General features: G+C 48.4%; 1 protein-coding gene across 12 annotated transcripts in view; it reads right to left on the bottom strand.

Moving 5' to 3' along the window:
* LOC119953663 (transducin-like enhancer protein 4) overlaps window positions 1-12,061 on the bottom strand; it is a 214,066-nt gene that overhangs the window by 191,212 nt on the left and 10,793 nt on the right. For 6 of the 12 annotated variants that reach the window (XM_038778151.1, XM_038778153.1, XM_038778152.1 and 3 more), the window contains exon 3: window positions 1,217-1,292. In XM_038778151.1, the coding sequence (XP_038634079.1) occupies window positions 1,217-1,292 (76 nt within the window). The remainder of the gene's footprint in view (window positions 1-1,216; window positions 1,293-12,061) is intronic. The other 6 variants (XM_038778154.1, XM_038778157.1, XM_038778158.1 and 3 more) reach the window with 1 other exon arrangement.

Here is a 12,061-nt window from a genome sequence, read left to right as displayed (position 1 = left end):
GTTTCTGTCAGAACTGCAAAAATGTGCCCAAAGAATGGATTTGCATGGACTCAGAAGCAGATGTATCGGTTGTTTCTTGCCAATATTCTCTCCGCCTCTCCTCCAGGAATTGACCCTTTGTTTGGGGCCCAGTTCAAGAGGTGCCAGGCCTCCTCCAGGGCCTCGTCCAATGTGCGATACTTGGCAGTGGAGTGTTGGCAGGGCAGGCTATTCAACAGCTGAGCTCAATTTTGTCTTCAGTTAGCAAATGCACACACACACACACACGTGCCTACACAGATACTGGTGTGCCAAAACACAGAGACGCACATACACACACCCACGCACGGACACGTACGCACAAAAACAGGAACCCCCTCCCCCACCCAGAGAGGCGCAGTGACCAATTGGAGTGCTCAACATTCACCCCACGTGGTATTAACCACAGAAGCAAGCCATTAGTCTCAAACGATCCATGCCGGTGAGCTTGTGCTCCACACAAGCCGCCTCTCACCCCCTCCATCGAACTCCTAACACCCTGTCCCCCTATTCCTTTGTCGCAGATGTGATGAGCTAACGTCCCCCAAAACGTACCCACGCGATTTGACCAGACTCCACCCAAGTGCGAGCGGGTTCCGCATCCTCAACCCTCCCCCTGACTGAGATTAATCAATTCACAGCAAGTCAGATATGGAATCTCGAATCACCCTGGTTTTCTGATAAACCACACTCTGAGTCACCAATTTACCTAGTAATGAAACTCTAATTCGGAATGTGGCGACTAGGGGCTTTTCACAGTAACTTCATTGCAGTGTTAATGTAAGCCTACTTGTGACAAAAAAGATTAACATTATTATAATCAGCAAATTAAAACTATGTATGGCAAAAATAATCACTTTGAAGATAGTATATATTTAGGTTCACCTCAGGAAAATATGAATCCTCAAAGCGGGAGTGGGGCTTCAGATTGCAGCTGTACAGCTGTTAAACCCAGTACCTGCTTCAGTTGGGTAATTTAACAGCTCCCAGTGAATGGAGTGGCTCAGCACAGCCCCTCATATTAAACCCTGGATGACCCGAGCTGAATGTACTCTCCAGGGGGCAGTAACTGAAACTAGGGCCACAGGCGGCAGGGGGAATTCCCTCCTGAAAGCTGCTACTTGGGGAGAAGTTACATTAAACAGGCATTTTCACACTGTATTTGAGAAAGCATAATAGATATTATTGGCATACATACTTGAGTACATACCATGACGTAATGCCGTTGCATTTCTGTCTTTTCGCTGGCCAGCTTCTCACACTCCAGCTTCAGACTGCAATAAAACAGAAGACAGCTTAATACCCTTACGTGAAATAATGACAAAGTGCAGGTGGGACAAAACGATAAGCCTTTCCAAAACACGATTGTTCAACACTGTGCACTGAAGCCACAGAGATGCTGTTTCTCCACCGCCCCCCCCCCCCCCCCCCCCCAAACTAGTAGACCCCCTGTGGCACTGCTCACATTAATCGGAGGCTAGGACGTTGTAAACAACAGGGCCGATACCACTGAAGCGAGACAGTTTAGCGCTACCAGAAATATTTTAGGGGTATTAACTCATTGGAAGAACAAACAGTCGGTGAGAGTAGCCACTGGTTTACAACACAGCCGTGAGTAACGGGTAATACGTGAACCTCATATTCATTATTTTTATACAAGTTTAGAGTACCCAATTCATTTTTTCTAATTAAGGGGCAATTTAGCGTGGCCAATCCACCTCCCCTGCCCATCTTTGGGTTGTGGGGGTGAAACCCACGCAAACACGGGGAGAATGTACAAACTCCACACGGACAGTGACCCAGAGCCGGGATCGAACCTGGGAACTCGGCGCCGTGAGCCAGCAGAGCTAACCACTGCGCCACCAAAGTCTCAAACAAAAACAAATCTAGGCTGGCATTTGAGTGCGTTATGAGGCCGTGCCATGGTGTGGAAAATGTTGAATATCTGATGAGATGTTACACAAAGGTCCCATCTGCCCTCTAGGACGGATGCAAAAGATCCCTTGGGATGATTTCAAAGTAAAGCAAGAGAGTTCTCCCCCGAGACCCGGCCAACATTTACCCTTCAGCTAATACTACCAGAACAAACTATCCACCCGTTATCGCACAGTTGTGGGACAGAGATGTGCGCAAATTGGCTGCTACATTTCCTACATGACAACAATGACTTCAAAAGTACCGCATTAGCTGCAAAGCACTTTGGGATATCCCACGGTCATGCGAGAGGCAGTATGCAAATCTTTTGTTTTTGAAAGGAAGAGATAAGTAGATATGAATAGTATATCGCCCAAGCATGCAGAAAATTAGTTGGGCACCATGAACAGAATTTGGTCTCAGGGTCTCAGCTTAAGTAACATATGAATAGGAGGGGGAACTACAAAAATACATTCTAATCTCATAACTCACCACAGACAATGTACAAAATAAATAATTTCAGTATTCCCACAGTGATACAGCGTGGGTGATGAGTGGAACTGGGATAGTAAGCCGAGGGAACAAGTAATAAAATAGCCTTGGTATTTTAAAGTAAATCACATGGCAGCTACGTGTCAAGATACTTCACCTTTTTTTAAAGGCTGAGCTAGATAGATTGTTGATAAGCAAGAGGGGGAGAGGTTATTGGAGGTAATCATGTGGTGTTTAAGTTATCAGATCGGCGATGACCAGCAGGCTCGAGGGGCCGAGTGGCCTACTCCTGCTCCTAATTGATACGCAGTGGATAGGAGAATGGTCATCAGGTCACAGAGGGTTAGATTGGGAGAGTGGTGCTTGGCCTAAAATTGGTCATGTGGGTTTTAAAATGGAGAGCTCTTGGGAGATTTAGAGGGGGAGCTTCTGAGACTTTGAGTGACCAGCCAGGTAAAGTGTGAGTGTATGAAAGTAGACGCGGAACACCACGGGTGTAGCAGCCGGATGTACGGCCAAAGGGTCCTTTACAGATGGGGCGAGAGGAGTCAGTGGGAGTAAAGACGGGGATAAAAGCTGAGCACTGAAGGAGTCAGTGCGCCACAGCAGTGAACATAAAATGGTGGAACGGAAACTCATCTGGACTGAGGAGGAAGCCAAAGTTTTGGAAAATGAGATGCACCCATGAAAGTGGTGGGGATGTGGAGCCCACACCAATGTTGTTGAATTGGTGCTTGAGTTTGCACATTCTCCCCGTGTCTGCATGGGTTTCACCCCCACAAGCCAAAGGTTAGGTGGATTGGCCATGCTAAATTGTCCCTTAATTGGAAACAAAAATAAATAATTGGGTACTCTAAATTTTAAAAAGAAAACCACAGACACGGGGAGAATGTGCAAACTCCACACGGACAGTGACCCGGGGCCGGGATCAAACCCGGGTCCTCAGCACCGTAGGCAGCACTGCTAACCACTGCGCCATCCCAAACATCAACCTTCTCAGTAAACTATTCAGAGGAGGACCGATTCCTGGAGGAGATTTACCAACAGACCCATACAAATGTACCCCGAGCTGCACTCGAGGATGCAATAACCTTTGTGCGACAAATCTACCAACCCCGTTCCTCCCCCCAGCACTCCCAAAACAACTGAAACCCATGGCTTTGCGCCAGTTAAATGTCGCACCTTATTATCAACTTTTACATCTCAAAGCTGCCAGTCAACAATGTCTCGGATCGCTTATCCAAACAGCTCAGCCTAGATTAAGGCCTCTACCCTTGGGCTCTAAAACAGCAATTGACCATGCGCATTGTTAAAGGCGCGTGACCACGAGGAATTTATTGCTGGCAGGCGAGAATTCTTGCATATTCAGCCCAGTTGGGTGGGAGGGAAGGTACGTTCACAATGTTATCAGCTACCCTAGTTTGAGCTGATCATTGATAAATGTGGGGCCTTGTGGTGGGATTAAAGCTACCATTTTAAATAGGATTTTAATGGGTGTTTCTGTGGTTTATTTTATAGAATTTTTCTAACCTTCCTCGTTGTCCGGATGTTTGATGACCTCTACACAGTTAGACGTGTGGGTGTACATTATTCCTCTGCCCCCCCCCCCCGCCCCCCAGGTCATTGCAAATGTCACCTAGTCAATCACTGAAATGACATGGACTTTGCAAGCACAGCCCTCGGTACTCCTCTCTGTTTGCTCGGAGATACTCCAAGTCTCCACTCAGCACATTGAGAAATGAAATGAAAATCGCTTGTCACAAGTAGGCTTCAAATGAAGTTACTGTGAAAAGCCCTTAGTCGCCACATTCCGGCGCCTGTTCGGGGAGGCTGGTACTGGAATTGAACTGTGCTGCTGGCCTGCGTTGGTCTGCTTTAAAAGCCAGCGATTTAGCCCTGTGCTAAACCAGCCCCTCTAAACCAGCACCTTCCTTAGAACCATAGAATCCCTACATTGCACAAGGAGGCCATTCAGCCCATTTAGTCTGCATTGATCCTCTGAAAGAGCCCACTCCCCCGTCCTATCCCTGTAATCCCACTGAAGCTGCACATTCCTGGGCACCAAGGACAATTTAGCATGGCAAATCCACCTCTCCTGCACATCGCTGGGCTGCAGGAGGAAACCCACGCAGACACAGGGAGAACGTGCAAGCTCCACACAGTCACCCGAGGGCGGAATTGAACCTGGGTCCCTGCCACGGTGAGGTAGCAGTGCTAACCACTGTGCCACCGTCCCACCCCTTGCCACACAACTAAGAGAAAAGCAAAATCGGAAATAAAAACGGAAAATGCTAGACAAACTCAGCGGATCTGGCAACATCTGTGGAGAGAGTTAATGTGTCGGCTCAAACGGCTAACGTACTGATGGACCTTGAACACGTACCTGCCCCTTTGTTATTACCCCATTTAACTAGGTTAGCTGATAACATTGTGAGCGTACCTTCCCTCCCACCCAACCGGCCTGAATATGTTGGATTTCTCGAGCACCTTTAAATCACATCCCGAGGCACTTTACAGATGCATTGTCACAGCAGCAAAATGATGGGGTGGGGGGTGGAAATGAGGGGACTGGCAAGAGAGCATTAAACTAGTCAAAACCAGGGGCAACAAAGCATTGGATGAAGGCTTCGGCAGCAGACAAGCTGAGGCGGGTTCAGAGATGGACAATGTTAGGGGAATGGTAGCAGGTGACTTTAGTGAATGGGGTACATATGTAATTGGCAGGTATTCTCAGGGTCACATGCTGTGAATAGCCTAGCTCAGGGGAAAATGGGGATGGACACATATTTTAAACCAGGCATTCGTGAAGGTAATTAGGGGGGAGTCGGAATAGACTAACAAGAGATGTTCAGGTTAAATCTGAAACCTATTACATGTGAACAAACAAAGCTAGAACTGACCTACAATTTGCTGTCACCAGGCTCTGCGGCTGAACTCACTTAGCCAAGTAATTCTAAATTTTACTGAACTTTTCTTTAAACGAATACACATGAACAAAACCAGATGCCTAATAATGGAGCCCCATCTGCAACCAGTTCAATAAAACTGCCGACCAGTGCTACATAATTGGGTTAGGTGTAAGTTGAAAGACTGCGGTCTTACCAACTTTGTATCTTAACCCCAGTCCTGCGTGCTGTCTACATTCTATCATTATCTCTATAATCACTGATCCTCGAAACGTTTCTGTCCAACATCCGATTAATCCATCCTATACATTCCTTTAATCTCTGCATCCTCACGAGGCCAACTCATTTTTTTTTTTAAACCATAATTAGCTGCCACGTTGCCGACATCGTAACAGTGACTATACACTTCCAAAGTATGTCCTGGGCTAGAAAGAACTTTGGGAACTGGAGGAGGTTGGTCAAAGGCGTTTTCGAAACTCATGTTCTTTTCAGACCAGTTGTTCCCCAGGGTCTGAAAATTAGAGAGTGCCTCACCTTCCATCCTCCCTACAAATCACAGGCTTTTAAATCCGAAGCTTGGCCGCACGGTAGTACAGTGGTTAGCACAGTTACTTCACAGGGTCCCAGGTTTGATTCCCGGCTTGGGTCACTGTCTGTGTGGAGTCTGCACATCCTCCCCGTGTGTGTATGGGTTTCCTCCGGGTGCTCCGGTTTCCTCCCACAAGTCCCGAAAGACGTGCTTGTTAGGCGAATTGGACATTCTGAATTCTCCCTCTGTGTACCCGAACAGGCGCCGAAATGTGGCGACTAGGGGCTTTTCACAGTAACTTCATTGCAGTGTTAATGTAAGCCTACTTGTGACAATAAAGATTGTTTTTATTTATTTATTTAACCTTCATTTCCTCATTTGGGCAGCCTTCCATCCCACTCTTCGCAATCTTGATGAAGGAGGAGCAGAGTCAATTATGGAGTTCCCATAATTGCTCTCGGAGAGGGCTATTTTTCCGGTATTGGCTCCTGCATCGCTGTGCCTCTCGGGAGACAGTGGGGCTGACCCTCCCGTTTTCAGGTTAGAGTGTAAGGAATCCCCTGGATCAGCGATGGAAGGAAAGGCAGATTAACCAACAGCGAAGTAGCCTGTGGCTCTTTAGGTGATACAGGCCGGTCTGTGATCAATCCTTCCAGACTGTTGGAGCTTCATTACCCCCCCTGGCAAATCTCAGTGTCCAACAAGGAGATGAAAAATGTTGTTCTCAAATTATCAGGGAACGTGCCATCAGTGGAGAAGGTTCCATTGTCCACAGGATAGGACCAGCCTAATGGGCAGGGTGGTATTTTCGGTCCCTAACTTCTGCAATTAGATCACCACCCTTCATCTGATTTCTCAATAACACAAGTTTATATCGTGAGACTCGCTACGATTAGTCAGCAGCATTCCTGTTTCATCATTTGACCATCAGGAATTAGAAGACATGGGCAGCACGGTGGCGCAGTGGGTTAGCCCTGCTGCCTCACAGCAGTGAGGTCCCAGGTTCGATCCCAGCTCTGGGTCACTGTCCGTGTGGAGTTAGCACATTCGCCGCGTGCCTAAGTGGGTTTCACCCCCACAACCCAAAGATAGAAAATGAATTGAGGAAGAAAATTCAATGGATCTTGTTCGCACCCGAAAAATTTCTTGTTTCCAATATTTTGAGACAAATATCATTGGTTTTTTTAAATAAATTTATGGGTACCCAATTTTTTTTCCCACAATTAAGGGGCAATTTAGCGTGGCCAATCCACCCACCCTGCACATCTTTGGGTTGTGGGGGTGAAACCCACGCAGATGCGGGAGAATGTGCAAACTCCACACAGACAGTGAGCCGGGGCCGGGATTTGAACCAGGGTCCTCGCGCCGCTGACCCAGTGTTAACCACTGCATCACGTGCCACACCCTCAAATATCATTATTGATAACAGTACCATGAATCCAATTTTGAAGACTATCTCAAAGCATGCAAGAGTCACCAACAGCTCAACTCATAACCCTTCTACATGCTGACAAATACACTAAAAAAAACCCACTGTCAATCATTAAAGGACTTTAAAAAATGCTCCCAGGAAAAGCCACTCATTTTTGGCACTAGGAAGTTGGAGCTCTGCAATACTCCGAACTGTAGAGTGGATTTGTGACCACAGAGAGACTGAGGTCAGATGCCTCACCATAAGGAAGAAAGGATAAACTAGAGGGTGAGTCACGCCAAGATGTGGTCAATGGTGCACCTCCTAACAACTGGTTCATAAGCAGCATTGGCAGATATAAGATTCCTATGGCCAAGATATGAGATGCAGCAAGGGTAATGGGAAATGGGAGGGGTTGTAGAAAATCTTAAGAGGAGAAAATAACAAAGAACTGTTTTCCCAAATTGCTCAATTGGATAGTCCAGTGCAGAATTGAGCAATAGAGACCAGAAAGTTACATGTTAAGACTCACAGGCGCGCGGCATTGACTGACGTTAACACTCTGGGAAATAAATGCAGGGTGAAGGAAGCTGCCATGTTGGATTGCTAGCCAGTGAATGCTGTGGGAAGGTGGGCGTGATCACACGATTACCCCGAACAGTGGCATTGCCTCCCAACAAGAGGGCCTCATGTGGCGCAGTGGTTAGCACTGGGACTGCGGCGCTGAGGACCCTGGTTCTAATCCCGGCCCTGGGTCACTGTCCATGTGCAGTTTGCACATTCTCCCCATGTCTGCGTGGGTTTCACCTCCACAACCCAAAAGATGTGCAGGGTAGGTGGATTGGTCACGTTAAATTGCCCCTTAATTGGGAAAAAAATAATTGGGTACTCTAAATTTTTAAAAAAGGAATTGGCTCCCAACACACTCCGGTTTGTTAGGTTCACAGATGAAGAGTAAATATTTGACCTGTTGCACATTTAACTTCAGGAAAGACTATCACCTTGGCGAGAGGAAGAACGAGAGGAGGAGCAAGAAGGAGGGACAATACGGAAGGAGGGAAATTGATCTAAAGAACAATTAGGTGAACATCACTCACAGAAAGAAACTGAACATTGCTGTACAATGAATTAGTTTGGAAATCAGCATGGCTTTTAGAGGACAGGTACGTTTCAAATGCTTACTGTAACCTGGGATTTGAGACTGGATCAGACAATAGGACAATATAACTTTACAACACTTCTACCGGTGCCTAAAAATATCTCCCCTCCCCCAAAACTAGCTGGGAACTAATTAGCCCTCCTTAACTACATTCACTGGCATTCCCCAGTCTGGACTGCTGAGCATTCACTGGCAACACTTCCTAAACAGCTAGGCTGTTAACAGGGAATATGTCACTTCCTGCTGCTTGAGATTAAAGCTGAAAACATCTGTTGGGGCAAATGTTCAGCATCTTTAGTTCTGACACTCATACTTGGCTTCTTATTACTTTTCCAAATCAGAGCAATTTCCATCCTATTTTTCTTAAGGCAAGTTTATTATACTTGGAAAATATCACACACACAACACAACACCCGCCTGCCTCTTTACCATTGGACTAGCTCATAAATAACCTGTCAACACAGTGATTTCAGAATGCACGGCGCTGCTCATTTCCGTTCTAACTAAACATGAAACTTCTAATGTCCTCTCGCACTCTCAGTTTCCTCTCACACACACCACTGGAGGTTTAACCGAAACATTCCCTGCCAGGATTCAGCTGGGGTGGGAAAGTTTGCACTAGCACGGAATAATATGTTACATCCAGTTTGTCTGCCTCACCTCCCCCCACTGAGCATGCGAGGGCAGGGCGAGGTAGGCACCGGCTGCCCTTCGAGCACCCACCCAGGTGCCCGCACTTTGTGCGGGTCTCACAGTCAGGCCTCGCTCTGTCCTCTCCCAAAACGCACATGTGCTCACTCTTCCGGAAGGACTGATTGTCTGCCTACCAATCAGGGCCAGGAGCCCGCGCCAATTCTCCCCGTCTCCAATACAGGATGCACAGGGCCAACTCGAGGAGCCTGACTGTGGGCCTAGTTGAGATGAGCAAAGATAGGGGCAACCCTCCCAGTATGTGCAGCCCAGCTGCTTAATGAATACACTGGGGTAGCTGGTATCGCCATGTTTAACAGTGCAGTCTAGACAATTAATTTTTTTACAGCTTATTTGGCATTAAGTTGAACTGCCCCTGCCAGAGGGTTCTACCTTGCAGTGCCAGGTGTGTGTGTGTGTGTGTGTGTGTGTATATATGTGTATATGTGTATATGTGTATATGTGTATATGTGTATATGTGTATGTGTGTGTGTGTGTGTGTGTGTATATGATACATTGGTGAGCGCACGCTCTCTCTCTCTCTCTCTCTCTCGAGATACTGGATACTCAATAAAGAAAGACACTCGGGGATGGAGCAAAAGAGGGCAGCACGGTGGCGCAGTGGTTAGCATTGTGACTATGGCGCTGAGGACCCGGGTTCGAATCCCGGCCCTGGGTCACTGTCTATGTGGAATTTGCACATTCTCCCCGTGTCTGCGTGGGTTTCGCCCCCACAACCCAAAGATGTGCAGGTTCGGTGGATTGGCCACGCTAAATTACCCCTTAATTGGAAAAAATATAATTGGGTGCTCTAAATTTAAAGAAAAGGGATGGGGCAAAAGGTATTTTGAACACCTAAGTTAGCAGACCAAACACACACCGAGTGGAATCACAATTTGTCATGTATTAAACACCTTGCACATAGCTTTTCACACAGGAGTCAGTTATGATCATGTTTATCATCACAGCAGATGTTACTCTTTTACACAATCCTCTGACTCATTCAGCAATGGAAGATCTTCTCATTTAAAGTCTTGCGCTTCCTGCAACAGGATTCCTGGCACAGATACACATTTCAGGACTGCTAGTTAAGGGAGAAAGGAATGGAAGTTTATGCTGATGGGCTGGTGCACATGCCAGATGGACATACTGGCCTGTTCTTGTGCTATAAATTCTACGCAACTTCAGTTTGATAAAATTTGCGTGAAGTCATCATATATCAGTGGATCTGACAATACAGCTGGATATTAAAGGCATAACTCGCCGATAGTTATAAAACAGGATATCATCCAGCATGCCACGAGCAATACCAAGGGAGATCTGCTGGCATATTCTTTTCTCCACAAACAATTAGCATTTATATAAAGTCTTTAACAGTGAAACACCCCAAAGTGCTTCACGGGGTGGAAATTCAAATAACAATCAACACCAAGCCAAAGAGGAATACATACGGTGATCAAAATGCATGGTCGAGGTTCTATGCCTTTAAAGACATCTTAAATGATGAGGGAGAGGAAAAAGAGAGAGAGGGAGAGGAAAAAGAGAGAGAGGGAGAGGGGGGAAAAGAGAGGGGGGAAAAGAGAGGGGGGAAAAGAGAGGGGGGGAAAGAGAGGGGGGGAAAGAGAGGGGGGAAAAGAGAGGGGGGAAAAGAGAGGGGGGAAAAGAGAGGGGGGAAAAGAGAGGGGGGAAAAGAGAGGGGGGGGAAAGAGAGGGGGGGGAAAGAGAGGGGGGGAGAAAGAGAGGGGGGGAAAGAGAGGGGGGGAACGAGAGGGGGGGAAAGAGAGGGGGGAAAAGAGAGGGGGGAAAAGAGAGGGGGGAAAAGAGAGGGGGGAAAAGAGAGGGGGGAAAAGAGAGGGGGGAAAGAGAGGGGGGAAAAGAGAGGGGGGAAAGAGAGGGGGGAAAAGAGAGGGGGGGAAAAGAGAGGGGGGAAAAGAGAGGGGGGGAAAGAGAGGGGGGGAAAGAGAGGGGGGGGAAAGAGAGGGGGGGAAAGAGAGGGGGGGAAAGAGAGGGGGGGAAAGAGAGGGGGGGAAAGAGAGGGGGGGAAAGAGAGGGGGGGACAGAGAGGGGGGGAAAGAGAGGGGGGGAAAGAGAGGGGGGGAAAGAGAGGGGGGGAAAGAGAGGGGGGGGAAAGAGAGGGGGGGAAAGAGAGGGGGGGAAAGAGAGGGGGGGAAAGAGAGGGGGGGAAAGAGAGGGGGGGAAAAGAGAGGGGGGGAAAGAGAGGGGGGGAAAGAGAGGGGGGGAAAGAGAGGGGGGGAAAGAGAGGGGGGGAAAGAGAGGGGGGAAGAGAGGGGGGAAAGAGAGGGGGGGAAAGAGAGGGGGGGAAAGAGAGGGGGGGAAAGAGAGGGGGGAAAGAGAGGGGGGGGAAGAGAGGGGGGAAGAGAGGGGGGGAAGAGAGGGGGGGAAGAGAGGGGGGGGAAGAGAGGGGGGGGAAGAGAGGGGGGGGAAGAGAGGGGGGGAAGAGAGGGGGGGGAAGAGAGGGGGGGGAAGAGAGGGGGGGAAGAAGAGAGGGGGGGAAAAGAGAGGGGGGAAAAGAGAGGGGGGGAAAAGAGAGGGGGGGAAAAGAGAGGGGGGAAAAGAGAGGGGGGGAAAGAGAGGGGGGAAAGAGGGGGGAAAAGAGAGGGGGGAAAAGAGAGGGGGGAAAAGAGAGGGGGGAAAAGCGAGGGGGGAAAAGAGAGGGGGGAAAAGAGAGGGGGGGAAAAGAGAGGGGGGAAAAGAGAGGGGGGAAAAGAGAGGGGGGAAAGAGATGGGGAAAAGAGAGGGGGAAAGAGAGGGGGGGAAAGAGAGGGGGGAAAGAGAGGGGGGAAAAGAGAGGGGGGAAAAAGAGAGGGGGGAAAAGAGAGGGGGGAAAGAGAGGGGGGAAAAGATGAGGGGGGAAAGAGAGGGGGGAAAAGAGAGGGGGGAAAAGAGAGGGGGGAAAAGAGAGGGGGGAAAAAGAGAGGGGG

This window comes from Scyliorhinus canicula, chromosome 18 (assembly GCF_902713615.1).
Source record: "Scyliorhinus canicula chromosome 18, sScyCan1.1, whole genome shotgun sequence".
Lineage (NCBI taxonomy): Eukaryota > Metazoa > Chordata > Chondrichthyes > Carcharhiniformes > Scyliorhinidae > Scyliorhinus > Scyliorhinus canicula.
This window is presented reverse-complemented; position numbering and strand designations above follow the sequence as displayed.